This window comes from Apium graveolens, chromosome 8, assembly GCF_009905375.1.
Source record: "Apium graveolens cultivar Ventura chromosome 8, ASM990537v1, whole genome shotgun sequence".
NCBI classification, from domain to species: Eukaryota; Viridiplantae; Streptophyta; class Magnoliopsida; order Apiales; family Apiaceae; genus Apium; species Apium graveolens.
Genome location: NC_133654.1, coordinates 140,706,647 through 140,724,097, shown reverse-complemented (window position 1 = coordinate 140,724,097; position 17,451 = coordinate 140,706,647). Strand labels below are relative to the sequence as shown.

General features: G+C 38.8%; 1 protein-coding gene across 1 annotated transcript in view; it reads left to right on the top strand.

Moving 5' to 3' along the window:
* Positions 1-14,580, top strand: part of LOC141680033 (uncharacterized) — a 30,547-nt gene extending 15,967 nt beyond the window's left edge. Inside the window, exons 3-4 of the mRNA XM_074486366.1 lie at positions 13,180-13,365; positions 13,486-14,580. Coding sequence (XP_074342467.1) covers positions 13,180-13,365; positions 13,486-14,580 — 1,281 coding nt within the window. The remainder of the gene's footprint in view (positions 1-13,179; positions 13,366-13,485) is intronic.
* The last annotated feature ends 2,871 nt before the right edge of the window (positions 14,581-17,451 follow it).

Here is a 17,451-nt window from a genome sequence, read left to right as displayed (position 1 = left end):
AGACTCTCCTGACCTAAGGTAATCTCACAAGCTTGATGTGGCTCAAAGGCCTGGCTTGGGCCTTCTTGGGCCTAAGCTAAAAGTCCAAGGTTCCCCTTTTTTTTTTTTGGCAGAAAATGCCCTGACTTGAATTAACTTGTGACACATGGTTCTAGCTCATATCCTATGAACTATGGTTGGAAAAACTTCTCTGACATACCCTCTAACTAAGGCCCAATTGGGCCTAATGAGGGCCTACCCATGACATAGCCAAATCTCCCTATTTCTAAGTTGCAACAAAACTGTCCCCTGCTGGACAGATTTTGTTATTCTACTTGTGCACCTAACCAAATGACATGCAAACCTCCAACCAACTCCTAAAACCTATATACTCCCCATACTAACTTCTGGTAGCTTGGTCCTCAAAGTGCACATCAATGACATGGTCAAAACTCACTCTAAACCTCAGGGTATTAAACTGATTTTTCTGCAGAAACTATAACTCTCATTTTTCCAAGGTTTTGACTTGACAACTCAAAAACTCAATACTTAAACCAAGACTTATACATGGTAATCTACTGAACTAACTCCTTTATTCTCAAAATAACATTGGGTGAGATCATCCATGCCTAAAAACAACAACATGCAACTAAATATATAACATGCAACTCATGGAAAGCACATAACAAGATTTCGGCTAGGCATAAAGTTGTAAATGCTTGCAAAATCGACTTGCACCTAATACTTATCCTTAATAATTATAAAATATAACTCCTTTTAAGTATTAATAAGAAATTCATCATGGAAACAATCTATTTAAGCACATATATTTCGGATTTTATAGATAACAACATGATTTCGAAAAGAATAGCATGCAAAACATGGTTGATCATCATTTTAATGTCTTAAAACTACCATGCATGGCTAAACATAAATTTATAATGAGATTTCAGTAGCATGCAAAGGATTTTAAAGCATGATATCTCCATAAAATACTTAGTTAGCACATATACATAATATATCTCATAGAGAGCTCTTGAATTCACAAGAATCAAGAGTTTCTCTTTGGAGATCACACAAAACTACACATGCAATCATGAAACTTCATCTTCCAAATCACAAAACTCTTGGGAAGTATATAAAATAAATGTAGGTGAAAGAATTACACTAGGGAAGATGAGAAATGGAATGAAAAATGGAAGGGAGTGGGGGAAATGGGGTTCGGCCGAGAGCAAAAGGGAGGGAGGGGAAGAGAGAATTTTTTGTGGTGTGTTGGAGTGTGAAATGATGAATGACTTCTCTCCACTTTGATTTGTTTATTTTATGCTATTTGGTTGACAAGTAATGAGTGGAAGTGAGAACTTACAAAAATGTCCCTTGGCTAAAGTTAGGCCATTTTGCATGCAAGGCTAAGGTAGTAATTTGGTAATAATCAAATGAGTTAGTGGGGTTGGAAAAGTCTTATTTGCCCTTTGAGAGAATAGAAAGAGAGTTTGCATGCAAGGTTATTCATGTAATTTGATAATTATAACAAATAAAATTTGTAAAGATTTATTTTTATAAAATAAAATACAAGTTCAAAAATTATAAAATTTATACCATAAAATAACTTGTATTTTTAGAGACTTTATAAAATCATTTTCAAAATTTGTGATCAAAATGCCTTTTAAAAGAAGATTTTTCCAAAGCTTAGAATATTCCTTATAAATCAAAAATAAAGAAATTAAATAAACTCTTGCTTTGAAAAATCATATACTACCCAAAGCAAATTTATAATGCAGAAATTTTCACTCACACAAACGTACAATCATTGAATATATTTTCATTTGACTTAATATTATACCAAATTCACAAATAATATTACATAAAATGCCGGTCGTAACATCCTCTCCCCCTTAAGGGATTCTGTCCCCAGAATCTAAGAGAACAAATGAGGATACCGGGAACGCATATCAGACTCTAACTCCCAAGTCGACTCTTCGACCTTAGGGTTCCTCCAAAGTACTTTTACTAACTTTACTGACTTATTTCTAAGACTCTTTACTTGCCAGTCGAGTATTTTAACCGGTTGCTCCACAAATGACAGGTCTGCCTGAATTTCTACGGGTTCATATTCTATCACATGGCTAGTGTCAGGATTATATTTCTTAAGTAACGACACATGGAACACATTATGCACATGCCGATACTGAGGTGGTAAGGCCAACTCGTAGGCCACCTTTCCTACTTGACTCAAAATCTCAAAAGGACCTATGTATCTAGGTGCTAACTTTCCTTTCTTGCCATATCTCATCAACCCCTTCCTAGGTGACACCTTTAGCAACACAGCTTCGCCAATTTGGAATTGAACATCCTTACGCGCTGGATCCGCATACTTCCTCTGTCTATCTTGAGCAGCAAGCAACCTTTTCTGAATTAACTTGACTGAGTCATGCAACTGTTGTACCAATTCTGAGCCGAGAATTCTTCCTTCTCCTACTTCATCCCAACTTGTTGGTGATCTACATTTTCGCCCGTACAAAGCTTCATATGGTGGCATGCCGATACTGGAATGATAGCTGCTATTATATGAGAATTCAATCAATGGAAGGTGGTCGTCCCAACTTCCTGCAAAATCAATTGCACAACTGCGCAACATGTCTTCGATTGTTTGAATCATCCTTTCGCTCTGACCATCAGTCTGCGGGTGATACGCCGTGCTCATATTCAACTTCGTGCCAAGACATTCCTGGAATTGCTTCCAGAATCTCGAGTTAAATCGGGGATCTCTGTCTGAAACTATTGATACGGGTACTCCATGCCTTAATACGATATCGTGCACATACAGATGAACCAACTTGTCCAGTGACGACTTCTCATTTATTGGAAGGAAATGCGCCGACTTCGTAAGACGGTCAATTATAACCCATATTGCGTCATGTCCGGATTTTGTTCACGGTAGTCCTACTATAAAGTCCATAGCGATATTTTCCCATTTCCATTCTGGAATCTTCAGGGGCTGAATTAATCCGCTTGGTCGTTGATGTTCTGCCTTTACTTTCTGACAAGTATAGCACTTCGCAACCCATTCTGCCACGTCTCGCTTCATATTTGGCCACCAAAAGTTCTTCTTTAAGTCTTGATACATCTTGGTGCTTCCCGGGTGGATTGAAAATTTTGAATGGTGGGCTTCATGGAGGATCTTATTCTTTAATTCAGGTACATGAGGAATCCATATTCTGGATGAAAACCTTAGTATTCCTTGCTCATCCCTTTTAGTATTAATCTCTTCTCCAGATAACTGATTTTTCTCTTTTTCCATTACTTCCTCTTGACACTTCTTTATCTTTTCCATTAGTGTTGGCTGAAAGGTCATTGCACGACAAACTTCTTTGACTTTCCCATAAGCACAAAGTTCCAATTCAAATTTTCCGATTTCTTCAGATAACTCTTTTGATGTTATCATCATATTCAATCTCTCCTTCCGACTCAGCGCATCGGCCACTACGTTCGCCTTTCCAGGATGGTAATTTATCGAACAGTCATAGTCCTTGATCAATTCCAGCCATCTCCTCTGCCTCATATTGAGCTCTTTCTGAGTAAAAATGTACTTTAAACTCTTGTGATCCGTGTAGATTTCACACTTCTCTCCATAGAGATAGTGTCTCCAAATCTTGAGTGCGAACACTATGGCGGCTAGTTCCAAGTCATGCGTCGGATACTTTAACTCGTGCGGCTTCAACTGTCTTGACGCATATGCTATTACCTTACTGTGTTGCATCAACACACAACCCAAACCCTTATGTGAAGCGTCGCTGAATATTACAAAATTCCCTTGATCATCTGGAAGTACCAACACCGGAGCTGTTACCAACTTCTGTTTTAACTCTTGAAAGCTATTTTCACATTCTGCACTCCATTCAAACTTTTGATTCTTTCTGGTTAACTTGGTCAATGGCGTGGCGATCTTCGAGAAATCCTTGACGAATCTTCTATAGTATCCGGCCAATCCTAGAAAACTTCGCACTTCCGTAGGAGTCTTTGGCCTCTCCCAACTCATAACTGCCTCAATCTTCGCCGGATCCAGTTTAACTCCCTCATTTCCAATAACATGCCCCAAAAATTGAACTTCCTTTAACCAAAAATCACATTTGGTAAACTTGGCATACAACTTCTCTTGTCGGAGTATCTCCAATGCTATCCAGAGGTGCTGCTTATGTTCTTCTTCCGACTTAGAATAAATAAGGATGTCATCAATAAATACCACGACAAATTTATCCAAATACTTCTTAAATACTCGATTCATCAGATCCATAAATGCGGCCGGAGCGTTGGTCAATCCAAACGGCATTACTAGGAATTCATAATGCCCATATCTGGTCCTAAATGCGGTCTTGGGAATATCTTCTTCCTTGATCTTTAATTGATGGTATCCCGATCTCAAATCAATCTTCGAAAAGCATTTTGCTCCCTTTAACTGATCAAAAAGGTCATCTATCCTTGGTAGCGGGTAGCGGTTCTTGATCGTTACTTTATTCAACTCCCGGTAATCTATGCATAGACGCATACTCCCATCTTTCTTCTTCACAAAGAGAACAGGTGCTCCTCATGGCGACGTACTTGGTCGTATCACTCCCTTATCCAATAATTCTTGTAGCTGGCTCGCCAACTCTTTCATTTCTGCTGGTGCCATCCTATACGGAGCCTTTGAAACTGGTTCCGTGCCTGGAGCAAGGTTGATCTCGAACTCAATTTGTCGATCTGGTGGTAAGCCTGGTAGTTCGTCGGGAAACACATCGGGGAACTCATTAACTACAGGAATATCTTCCATGCTGGGGCTGCCTCTCTCTGAATCCACTACATATGCTAGGAACGACTCACAACCTTTTCTAAGTAGCTTCTTAGCCTGAATAATTGTAAGAAATAGTTGCCCTTGCCTCTGCCCCTTAAATACTACCTTCTCTCCACTCTTCGTCTTTAAATACACTCTCTTGGTCTTACAATTTATCTGAGCGCTATTCTCTCCTAACCAATCCATTCCTAAAATTATATCAAACTCTCCCAGCTTGAAGAGTATCAAGTCGGCTGAGAACTTATATCCCGAAATATCAATCTCACATTTTGGACAAAATTGATTCACAGGAATCTTCTCTTGGTTCGCAATTACCACTTTTACTACCTCACTCATAACCATTTTATCACATTGGAGCTTATCAACAAAAGATTCTGATATGAAAGATCTTGTTGCTCCCGAATCAATCAATACTTTAGCTTTGACATTATTGAATAAAAGTGTACCTGCTATCACCTCAGAATTCTGAACAGCATCTTTCATCTTTAGATCAAATGTCCTTGTTGTTGCTTGCGGGGTTGGTGCGGGTGGTGGAGGTAACGCCAATACCTCAGTTGGCACGCTTGCACTGGTACTTGCCACGTTCATCAGAGCTCTGACTGGTCCTGTTGCCTTACACTCCCTAGCCATGTGTCCAGTCTTCCCACACTTGTAACACGTAACTCCTGGCTTCGGCATCTTGCACTCGTTTGCCAAATGTCCCTTCTGATTGCACCTATAACAGGTCATACTCAGCTTATTGCATACTCCGGGGTGCCTTCTTCCACAGTGCTTGCATTCTGGCCTCTGGAACCTGTTTTCTCCAACTTGCCCTTGGCTTGCCTGATTGTTCCCTTTTGATTCTTGCCTTTTGCCCAAATTTCCCTTCCTTTGAAAATTTCCGCCCTTCTGGAAACCAATCCTCTTTACATTCCGATCTTGCGAACTTCCAGCTTCAGACTTTTCTCCATAAAATGGAACCTTCCTCTTCTTGTTATCCCTCTCTTTCCTTGACTGCATCCCATTATTCTCAATCAGAGCAGCTTTCTGTACTACTCCCGCATAAGTTTCAAGCTCAAACATAGCCACCCTATCTCTGATCCAAGGCTCCAATCCTTGCTGAAATTTCTTTGCTTTTTCCTCCTCAGTGCTGGTATACTTTGTCACAAACCTTGACAACTCAGTGAACTTCTTCTCATACTCCAATACAGTCATGTTCCCTTGCTTCAACTCAAGAAATTTTAGCTCCATCTGATTCTGCATGTACTTAGGGTAATACTTGTCCAGAAATAACTTTTTAAATCTCTCCCAAGAAACCTGCTGAGTGACTTCCATAGCTTTTACTGATTCCCACCAATAGATGACTTCTCCCTTCAAGAAGTAAGTGGCATACGGCGTCTTCTGATCGTCTCCTAACTGTACCAACTCAAAAGCCCTTTCCATCTCCTTGATCCAGGTGTTTGCTATCACTGGATTAGTGGTATCATGAAATACAGGTGGATTCACATTCTGAAAAGCTTTGAAAGTGACAATTTGTCTAGGTGGTACTGGTGGTTCAGGTGGTTGGTGTGGCTCACGGTTATCTTGGTTTTCAATTCGTTGTTGAAGGGTTAGTTGTTGTTGAGCTATAGCATTGGTTTGCTGTTGCAAGGTTTCCAGTAGTCGAAGAATATTTGGGTCTGTGGTGAAGGTGGTTGTTGGGTTCTTCTTTTTGGGAGGCATGATCCTGAAATAAGAGTTGTGTCATAACAAATATGAATGATAAAATGATTCGAGGGTATCGCATGGCATTCTCATTTACATATGGGGTCAAGTTTCCAAATTAAGCAGATATGATGATAAAAACATAAAATAACAGTTGAGAGCAAATGGAACAATAGCACATAATTATTGAAATTTTTAAAGGTCACAGTACATAGGATTGGGACATAGTCTGATTCTAGGAATAACAGGCTTATTTAAAGGAAAGACGGAAACAACTGGGGATTCTATAGAGTCTGATAGTACAACAACATGAAAGGTAAATGGAAAGAACTAAGGCTCCACTCCATCTGAACGGGGCTTGGTAGTCTTTTCCTCTCGAAGCGTCTTCATAATGCTCTGGAGCTCATCCGCCACCATTTGAATGACATACTGGCTGGTACGGTCCCGGTGTGCTGGCATCTCCTCAAGCTTAGTGTTGACGTACTGAACCAAGGTCTCAAGTCTCGCAATCATCTGATCCTTGGGCTTCCCTTCGTAGTTTCGGCTGTCCGGATACACGTTCTTCAGTCGGTCTATCAGTCGGTCGTACTTGCCCTGAAGCATGTCGAACTCGCGCCTCAACTCAGCATACACGGAGAAAGCAATAGTGTCGTCCGACCCTGAGGATGACGAGGAATGCGCCCTTTGCTGACAACCAATAAGAGGAGTATTAATAATAATTTACTTAACCTACTCTCTCGCATACTATCTATAACCTACACACAAATCCCATAACCTATTTGGGCTGTCCAGGGACTCTAAACCGTAGCTCTGATACCAAAACCTGTCACACCCCCAACTTAAATAGCGAAATAAATATAGCTATTACATCTTTTTAATGAAGAATACACAACCAAAATCCAAGATCTTACAGTTTAGGGTTTGGAACAGCCCAACACTACCAACTATTACATCTGATTACAAATACCGAGTCCTCACACAACTATTATTACTTATTCTACCTGAGCTCGAACATAAGCATCAGCATCACAGGTCTTACGGGCAGTCTGCTTGAATCTAACCATAGCTGCTAGCTGTAATATAAGGGTAAAGCAAGAAGTGAGCCAAAAGCTCAACAAGTGCTAATAGTACAACACAAAACATAAATCGAGATATACCTTTAGGAATGACAATGGAAAGACATTATCAATGATAACGAGAGATAAAACTTATGTGAGTTGGCATCATTTTGCTTGCATCAAAACAAATTTTAAAAATCATTCTTAATCAAAATCATTTTATGACGCTACGGATTACAGCCGGTGATCAGCCGCGAAGTAATCCCGAACCTCGCTGGGTTCTAAAACATTATTGGGAATCCCTAGGCAACTTTTAAGCCTAATATAAGTGTGGAAAGGACTCCCGTCTCAGTCCAGATCCACCATTCAAAGAAAACATTTATCCCCCTTTGGGACTGAAAAATCCACATTTTAATCATTTTAAAAACTGATGCCGATTTATGACAAAATCTCTTTCGACTGTAATCATTTTTATCAAGGGATTATAGATCAACTTGAAACACTGGAAATATGACACTAAATCTCAGGGCCATGATCCACTAGACTTTACTATATTAGGGTAATTGAGAGGTTTCCATAAACAAGAACTTTGACAAGGAAATTGAGCAAGGCTATTGGATAATATGAAAGAGTAATGCCAAACTAGGCTTAAAGCAATGGTTGTAGACAAGGTATAGGTATTAGAACATCAAGAAGATAAGCATCACTGGTTCCAATAGGATAGAGGTGTTAAAATATAAAGAAAGTGATCATCAGCTCAAGATATAATAGGGTATCAAGCTTTTAGGGTAAGGATAGGGTTATCAAACAATCATGAATGAATTTAAGAAATGATTGGCTTTTAGGTATCAAGATAAAGTTTCTATCGAGGTTATTTCAAGAGTTGAATCAAAGCATCAGGGTGCAATATCAAGATTTCTCAGGGATCAATAGCATGATAATCAAAAGGATCAATAAGGTATTATAACAAATCTCTATTTTATCATGGCATTAAACTATCATGAAAGATTTTTGAACTACTTGCAATACGTACTCGAGGGTTCATGGCATCTCTATGTAACTCAAAGATAAACAAAAGATACGCTTGATTTAAATATATCAAAATGACTCAGGATAATTGCATCGATATATATATGAACTGTTTACAGTGAATACGAAGGTCAAGTTGAATCACTTGCCTTGAGATAGACTGGTCTGGTCTGACTGGTAGGAGCAACAACTGGAGCTTCACTCGACTTTTATGGCAAGTTTTCCCTCGTCTCGAGATCCTACATAAATAATAATAATCCTCATTATAATATATTCTTACCATCTTAACCTATTTACAACCCGAAATTAAACATGGATGGCACTTAGGCCTATACGCACTTAATTCATATCCACCATTATATTTTCAAATGCACACACGTAGCCACATAATCACATATCGTATATTAATACCAAATAACATCATATACACCATAATGCCACACTAGGCTTGGATGATCTCGACTCACCACTTAAGTCACTTGGTCGCTAACTAAACAAAGTCTTCAAATTTGGACTTCCTAACTCAATGTGCCTTTCCTAAATTATCCAAAACCTATTGACCCTCACTTGTGCCTTTTTCTCTACTGACCTTATACTATCTTACAACTATGGTGGTTGACCTAATACTCACTTCTAAGTGTTCTAAAACTATGTGATAAGTGAAAGTGCTCACTGGTGCAAATTTCAGAATGGTAACTAAGGTTTCTTGAGTGCATTAGACACTCTTAAACTACAAGTTTTTCTTCAAAATTTTTACACAAGACTCTCCTGACCTAAGGGCATCTCACAAGCTTGATGTGGCTCAAAGGCCTGGCTTGGGCCTTCTTGGGCCTAAGCTAAAAGTCCAAGGTTCCCCTGTTTTTCTGGGCAGAAAATGCCCTGACTTGAATTAACTTGTGACACATGGTTCTAGCTCATATCCTATGAACTATGGTTGGTAAAACTTCTCTGATATACCCTCTAACTAAGGCACAATTGAGCCTAATGAGGGCCTACCCATGACATAGCCAAATCTCCCTATTTCTAAGTTGCAACAAAACTGTCCCCTGCTGGACAGATTTTGTTATTCTACTTGTGCACCTAACCAAATGACATGCAAACCTCCAACCAACTCCTAAAACCTATTATATACTCCCCATACTAACTTCTGGTATCTTGGGCCTCAAAGTGCACATCAATGACATGGTCAAAACTCACTCTAAACCTCAGGGTATTAAACTGATTTTTCTGCAGAAACTATAACTCTCATTTTTCCAAGGTTTTGACTTGACAACTCAAAAACTCAATACTTAAACCAAGACTTATACATGGTAATCTACTGAACTAACTCCTTTATTCTCAAAATAACATTGGGTGAGATCATCCATGCCTAAAAACAACAACATGCAACTAAATATATAACATGCAACTCATGGAAAGCACATAACAAGATTTCGGCTAGGCATAAAGTTGTAAATGCTTGCAAAATCGACTTGCACCTAATACTTATCCTTAATAATTATGAAATATAACTCCTTTTAAGTATTAATAAGAAATTCATCATGGAAACAATCTATTTAAGCACATCTATTTCGGATTTTATAGATAACAACATGATTTCGAAAAGAATAGCATGCAAAACATGTTTGATCATCATTTTAATATCTTAAAACTAGCATGCATGGCTAAACATAAATTTATAATGAGATTTCAGTAGCATGCAAAGGATTTTAAAGCATGATATCTCCATAAAACACTTAGTTAGCACATATACATAATATATCTCATAGAGAGCTCTTGAATTCACAAGAATCAAGAGTTTCTCTTTGGAGATCACACAAAACTACACATGCAACCATGAAACTTCATCTTCCAAATCACAAAACTCTTGGGAAGTATATAAAATAAATGTAGGTGAAAGAATTATACTAGGGAAGATGAGAAATGAAATGAAAAATGGAAGGGAGTGGGGCAAATGGGGTTCGGCCGAGAGCAAAAGGGAGGGAGGGGAAGAGAGAAATTTTTGTGGTGTGTTGGAGTGTGAAATGATGAATGACTTCTCTCCACTTTGATTTGTTTGTTTTATGCTATTTGGTTGACAAGTAATGAGTGGAAGTGAGAACTTACAAAAATGTCCCTTGGCTAAAGTTAGGCCATTTTGCATGCAAGGCTAAGGTAGTAATTTGGTAATAATCAAATGAGTTAGTGGGGTTGGAAAAGTCTTATTTGCCCTTTGAGAGAATAGAAAGAGAGTTTGCATGCAAGGTTATTCATGTAATTTGATAATTATAACAAATAAAATTTGTAAAGATTTATTTTTATAAAATAAAATACAAGTTCAAAAATTATAAAATTTATACCATAAAATAACTTGTATTTTTAGAGACTTTATAAAATCATTTTCAAAATTTGTGATCAAAATGCCTTTTAAAAGAAGATTTTTCCAAAGCTTAGAATATTCCTTATAAATCAAAAATAAAGAAATTAAATAAACTCTTGCTTTGAAAAATCATATACTACCCAAAGCAAATTTATAATGCAGAAATTTTCACTCACACAAACGTACAATCATTAAATATATTTTCATTTGACTTAATATTATACCAAATTCACAAATAATATTACATAAAATGCCGGTCGTAACAATTTATCGCAAGATCATGCATATACAAATATATACATCACAACAACAGTATAACGGATAGAATACTTGCCTGAGCGACTTGGGGTGATAAAAGGCTCGGGACGAGTCTGGTAACCTATAAACAACAAGTAAGTTGGAATTAACCCAAAATCACTTGTAAATCTATACTTTAACTAACTTAGACTCTAACGCTTGTTTTGCGCTCACTGATTTGCTTAAGTCACTCGGGTATCCTCGGCTCCACCATTTTTAATAATTTAACCTTTACGAGTTTTAAAGCGATTCCTTCGCGAGTGTCTTACCAACTGCCTAACACACTTACTATAAATGTTTCATACATTAATTAACCCTTTTTGGTCTTTAACCTATGTTTCGAAGTAAAGCGAGGGAAAAAGTTTCGTTCGCGAAACGCCGTTACTTGAAACGGTCGTTTCTCCTAAACCGTGCATCGGAATCGAACGAACTACATATCAAAACGAAGCTCGTAACATGAGCTATCTAAAAATGGCAGTGGTCATAATCTAGCAGGGGGTTCTTGGGTCCTAATGCTATGCACAAAAACAGTCCAAAGAAAATCGGACGTTACGACGGCTATGTTTACGCGATTTCCCAATTTTAAGCCATTCAAAACCAACCACAAACCAACCTCAAATCCAACATACAACCAACATCCATCCTTATCACATCATAACAACCCCAACCAATTCAATTTAATCATTCATACTTATGCCTAAGCTTAAATTTAATCATACTTAAGTTCTTTTAATCAAAACCACAACATTTACCATTCCATTTCACTACCGTTCCAAATCCCAAACTCTAAATCACAACAACAAGCTACAATATCATCCTACTAATTAAAATCATCTTATAATACATAGGGATCTAGGGTTTGGAGATGGTATACCTTCCTTGAAGTGGTGGGAGGAGCTAGGAAGCCTTAAGAAGCTTTGAGAAGTCTTAGGAAAGCTTGGATCTTCAAGAAAAACAAGAAAAACTTCAAGTTAAAAACTTGAAAACACTATTCATAGTCTTCTTCTTTGATTAAATGAAGAAGATTGAGAAGGAATTAATGGCTTAAACTCATGATATAGCCCTAACTAAGCATGAAGATGATTAGGGAATTTACTCACCAATTTAGGAAGCTTGGATCTTGAATTTTTGAAATTTTTGCCCATTTGCAATAGTAAAAGCCGAGAGCATGATGAACCATGCCTTGGTTTCTTTTTGATTTTTGATGAAAATGATTTTGCTTGGCTTGGTTGGCTTGGTTTTTGTGTTTGATTTAGTAAATTACCTAGTTGCCCTTGATTTTGTGTGGTTAAAAAGTCACCACATCTCCTTCCTTTCTTGTCATGCCTATGTCACCTTGCACATGTCATAATGCTCCCACTTGTCCACACCTTGTGGTTTGATGATGTCACAATCCCTGGCTTCTTGTACAAGCTTGTCTCTTGGTCACTTATTTGTTTTACGGTTCGCTTATCTTTCGTTCTCGTTTATCGTTTGAGGGATCATACCCGGGATCTTATTACTTAGGTTCCCTTAACCTTTCTCAATATATTGTATTCCTTTTATGATCCTCTCTTATAATCCTTTAATTTAAATCCTTTTTATCCTGTTACCTTATACTCAATTCTCTCTGTATCTAGTGGATTTCCGGGAAAAAATCAAAGTGTTCAGAATTGGATTCTGACGATCTTTACATACACTTATATACCACATAGAGTACTAATAATATCCCATAAGATCAATAACAGAACCCCTACATAGCGTGGCATGAACAATTTTCTCATTCAGCAAAAACACTATTCATAAGGGTTTCAAAAATTTCCAAAAATTGGGGTTATTACATAGACCGTATCTTGGGCAATCAAGACTGGATTACCACCTTCCCTGAAGGTTTTGTTCAGGTGCACCCTATGGGCCTCATGGATCATTTCCCTCTTATGCACTCTGTTCCAATGCATATGCAGCATTTTGCTAAATCTTTTCAGTACTTCAACTTTATGAGTGATCTTGACAACTTCCGGGAAACGGTGGCATCTGCTTGGAATGAACCTTGGTTTGGGGATCCTATGGCTATCTTATGTAGGAAGCTTAAATGCGTTAAAGGTGCCTTGGTGACCCTTAATAAAAGACATGGAAATCTTCACTCCAGGGTGCATCTGGCCAGAAATGACTTGCATGATATCCAATAATCTCTTTCCACATCTTCCACTCCTGAGTTGTTTAAACTTGAGATAGCTGCTTTTAAACACCTCGAGACTTGTCTTATTCAGGAGGAGGCTCTCTTACGGCAAAAATCCCGTGTCAATTGGCTTCACCTAGGTGATGGTAATAACCGGTTCTTTCACAATCAAGTCAAGTCTAATTGGAATCGTGACAAAATTCTTGCTATTGAGAATAAAGAAGGGGCCATGGTTTTTGGACACAACCTGGTAGCAGGAGTTGCTGTGAACTACTTTTCTGACACTATTGGACTTGCATCTCCTACTCAGCCGTGTATGCTTGAAGACTTGGATTTTCCCACCATCTCTGCTGAGCATTCTACATTTGTAGAAGCACCAGTTTCCTCTGATCTTATTCTTAAGACCTTGAAAGGTATGAAACAAAATAAGGCCCCGGGTCCTGATGGGTTTCCTGTAGAATTTTACCTCCCAACCTGGGATATTGTAGGTCCTGTTTTTTGTGAGGCTGTTCAGCACTTTTTCCACACCTCTGTCATACACACGGGTATCAATAACACTGGGATTTCCTTGATTCCTAAAGTGGCCAATCCAACCAACATGAAGGACTTCAGGCCTATCTCTCTCTGCAACATTGCCTATAAGTGTATAGCAAATATCCTTGCTTCTCGTTTAAAGCATGTTCTTCCTTCTATCATCAATATCTCTCAGTCTGCTTTTGTTAAAGGCCGTCATATATCGGATAACATTCTCATGGCTCAGGAGCTGTTTCGAGGTTACTCCCGAGAAACTGGGGTGCCAAAGTGTGCCCTGAAAATTGACTTACATAAGGCTTTTGACTCTCTGGACTGGAATTTTCTAATGACAGCCTTACATAAATTGGGCTTCCCCTCTAAATTTCTGGGTTGGATTTATGCTTGCATCTCTACTTCAATGTACTCGATCAAGATTAATGGCATCTTATCAGGATACTTCAAAGGAAAGAAGGGGCTTAGACAAGGTGATCCTATGTCCCCATACCTCTTCACTGTGGCTATGAATGTTTTGTCGAGTTTACTCATGAAGATCCCTGATGATTTTAAATTTCATTGGAAATGTAGAGAGTTGAATCTTACTTACCTCTTCTATGCGGATGATGTTCTTCTTTTTTCCCGTGGTGATGAGGCCTCTGTGATGCATAATATATGATGCCCTGAATTGTTTTCTTCTTGGAGTGGTCTTCATGCAAGTATAAGCAAAAGTGCGGTCTTTTTTGGTGGATGCACGAGTAATTTCATCACCTGGTTTGACTCCAACTTTGCTTTCTCGCATGGTGAGCTTCCGGTGCGTTTTTTAGGGGTTCCTCTTATCTCCTCTAAACTCTCATACAATGATTGCATGCCTCTTATTGAGAGAGTCACCGCGAGGATGAACTCTTGGACCACTCTAGTTCTGTCTCTAGCTGGAAGAGCCCAATTAATTAAAGTATTTCTTATTGCGATTATTGGATTCTGGACAAATCACTTTCTTCTCCCTGGAGTTGTTCATAGTCGATTGCAAACAATAATGACCAGATTTCTTTGGAGAGGAGACGCTTCTACTAAGGGAGGGGCTAAAGTCTCGTGGGTTCAAATCACGATGCCTAAAGAGGAAGGGGGTCTTGGCATTCGCAACACAGAGGAGTGGAACAAAGCTCAAATCCTCCGTCATCTTTGTCATATTATCATTAAGGCCCCCTCTCTGTGGGCCTCATGGATTCACTCGACAGCTCTCAAACATCAACATTTCTGGATAATGAAAAAGCCTACAGACTACTCCTGGATTTGGAGAAAAGTTTTATAGCTCCGTCCTCTCGCTAGACATTATATCCACTATACGATTGGTAATGGAAGATGCACTTCTCTTTGGTTTGATCCTTGGTGGAACAACATATGCCTTGCTGAAACATCTATTGATCCTATCATATCCCAAGCAAGTTCTACATCTACAGCTATGGTTTAATCTATTCTCACCTTGGGCTCCTGGATTTTACCGAGTCCCAGTTCTCGCCTTCACCACAGGCGATCGCTTTTCAATTTCTGGTTGCAGAACTTTTCCTACCCCCAAGTTGAGCCTCACAAAGAAGTTGTATTTTATGGCTTGATAGACCCCTCCATAAACTCAAAACCTGGCACATTTGGGACTCTTTCAGAACTCATTTCCCTATTATCCCCTGGCACTCGTCTGTTTGGCACAGATTAGCCATCAACAGGTATGCTCACTTGGAATGGATTCTGACTTTGGGAAAACTATATACTTTTGATAGATTAGCTTCTTTCGATATTGATATGTCTCGAGAATGTCTTATATGCCCGGGAGGCCTAGAAACTGCTAATCACTTATTTGTGCAATGCCCTTACAGTCATTATATCCTAGGTCACTTGGCGTCCATGCTCGGTATTTCTATTAGCCATTGCTTCTCCTGGGCCGATATTATGCATCAATGGACATCCCTTGTCCCTGCTCCTCTTCGTCAACTAGCTCTCTTATCCCTTCAGATTTTTTCTTACCATTTATGGCAAGAAAGAAATGAAAGACTTCACAACAAAGGAAACCTTGGGCCTGCGAAGCTCTTGGAAGGCATGCTCATTGATCTCCCTGTTTTGTTCTGTCTATCTGCAATCTTGCTTGTAGATTGCTTATAGATAGCCCCCTCTATGGCTTTTCCTGGAGCCAGGGTCATCCCTGTATTTTCGTTAGTCTTTTTTTATATATTCAATTTAGCCAAAAAAAAAGTGTGAGATTTATACGGATCACAAAAGTTTGAAGTATATATTCACCCAGAAGGAACTTAATATGAGGCAAAGGAGATGGTTAGAGTTGATCAAAGATTATGATTGCTCGATTAATTATCATCCCGGTAAAGTGAACGTGGTAGCAGACGCATTGAGTCGGAAGGAAAGGTTTAATGAGTTATCAGTACCTGAAGAAATATATAAGGAATTTCAGAAATTGGAATTGGAGATTAGAATTTGCAAGCCTGAGGAAGCGAAAGTGTACAGTATGACTTTCCAACCGGAGTTATTGGAGAAAATAAAGAAAGGTCAGGAAGATGTAATGGATCAGGATATAAATCATTTGGTAGGTGAAGAATTATGCACGCAAAAGGATGATCAAGGTATTCTGAGGTTTTATTCCAGAATTTGGATTCCACCAGTAACGGAGCTGAAGAATGAAATTTTACAGGGAGCGCATAGTTCAAGATATTCCATCCATCCAGGGAGTACCAAAATGTACAGGGATTTAAAGGAGAATTATTGGTGGCCAGATATGAAGAGGGAAATTGCGAAATGGGTTAGCAAATGTTATACCTGTCAGAGAGTTAAAGCAGAGCATCAGAGACCAAGCGGATTTCTACAGCCATTGGAGATTCCAGAGGGGAAGTGGGAACATATTGCCATGGATTTTATAGTTGGATTACCAAAGACAAGGGCTAATCATGATGCCATTTGGGTTATAGTGGATAGAATTACCAAGTCAGCTCATTTTCTGCCTATAAATGAAAGATTTTCGCTCGACAAGTTGGTCCATATGTACCTGAAGGAAATCGTAGTTTGTCATGGAGTTCCTGTGTCTATCATATCTGATCGAGATCCAAGATTTAATTCAAGATTTTGGAAAAGTTTTCAAGAATGTTTGGGAACAAGACTGAATATGAGTACGACCTATCACCCCCAGACGGATGGCCAAAGTGAAAGGACGATCCAGACAATCGAGGACATGTTACGTGTTTGTGCAATTGATTTCAAAGGAAGTTGGGACGAACATTTACCTCTGGTAGAGTTTGCTTATAACAATAGTTATCACGCCAGCATTAGGATGCCACCCTATGAAGCCCTTTATGGACGCAAATGTAGATTTCCAGAAGTATATTGGGACGAAGTAGGAGAACGCAAGATACTTGGACCTGAATTGGTGCAGCAAACAAAGGAAGTTGTTGAAATTATCCAGAAGAGATTAATAGCCGCACAAGATCGTCAAAGGAAATATGCAGACCAGTCAAGGAAAGACATGGAATTTGAAGAAGGAAGCTTGGTATTA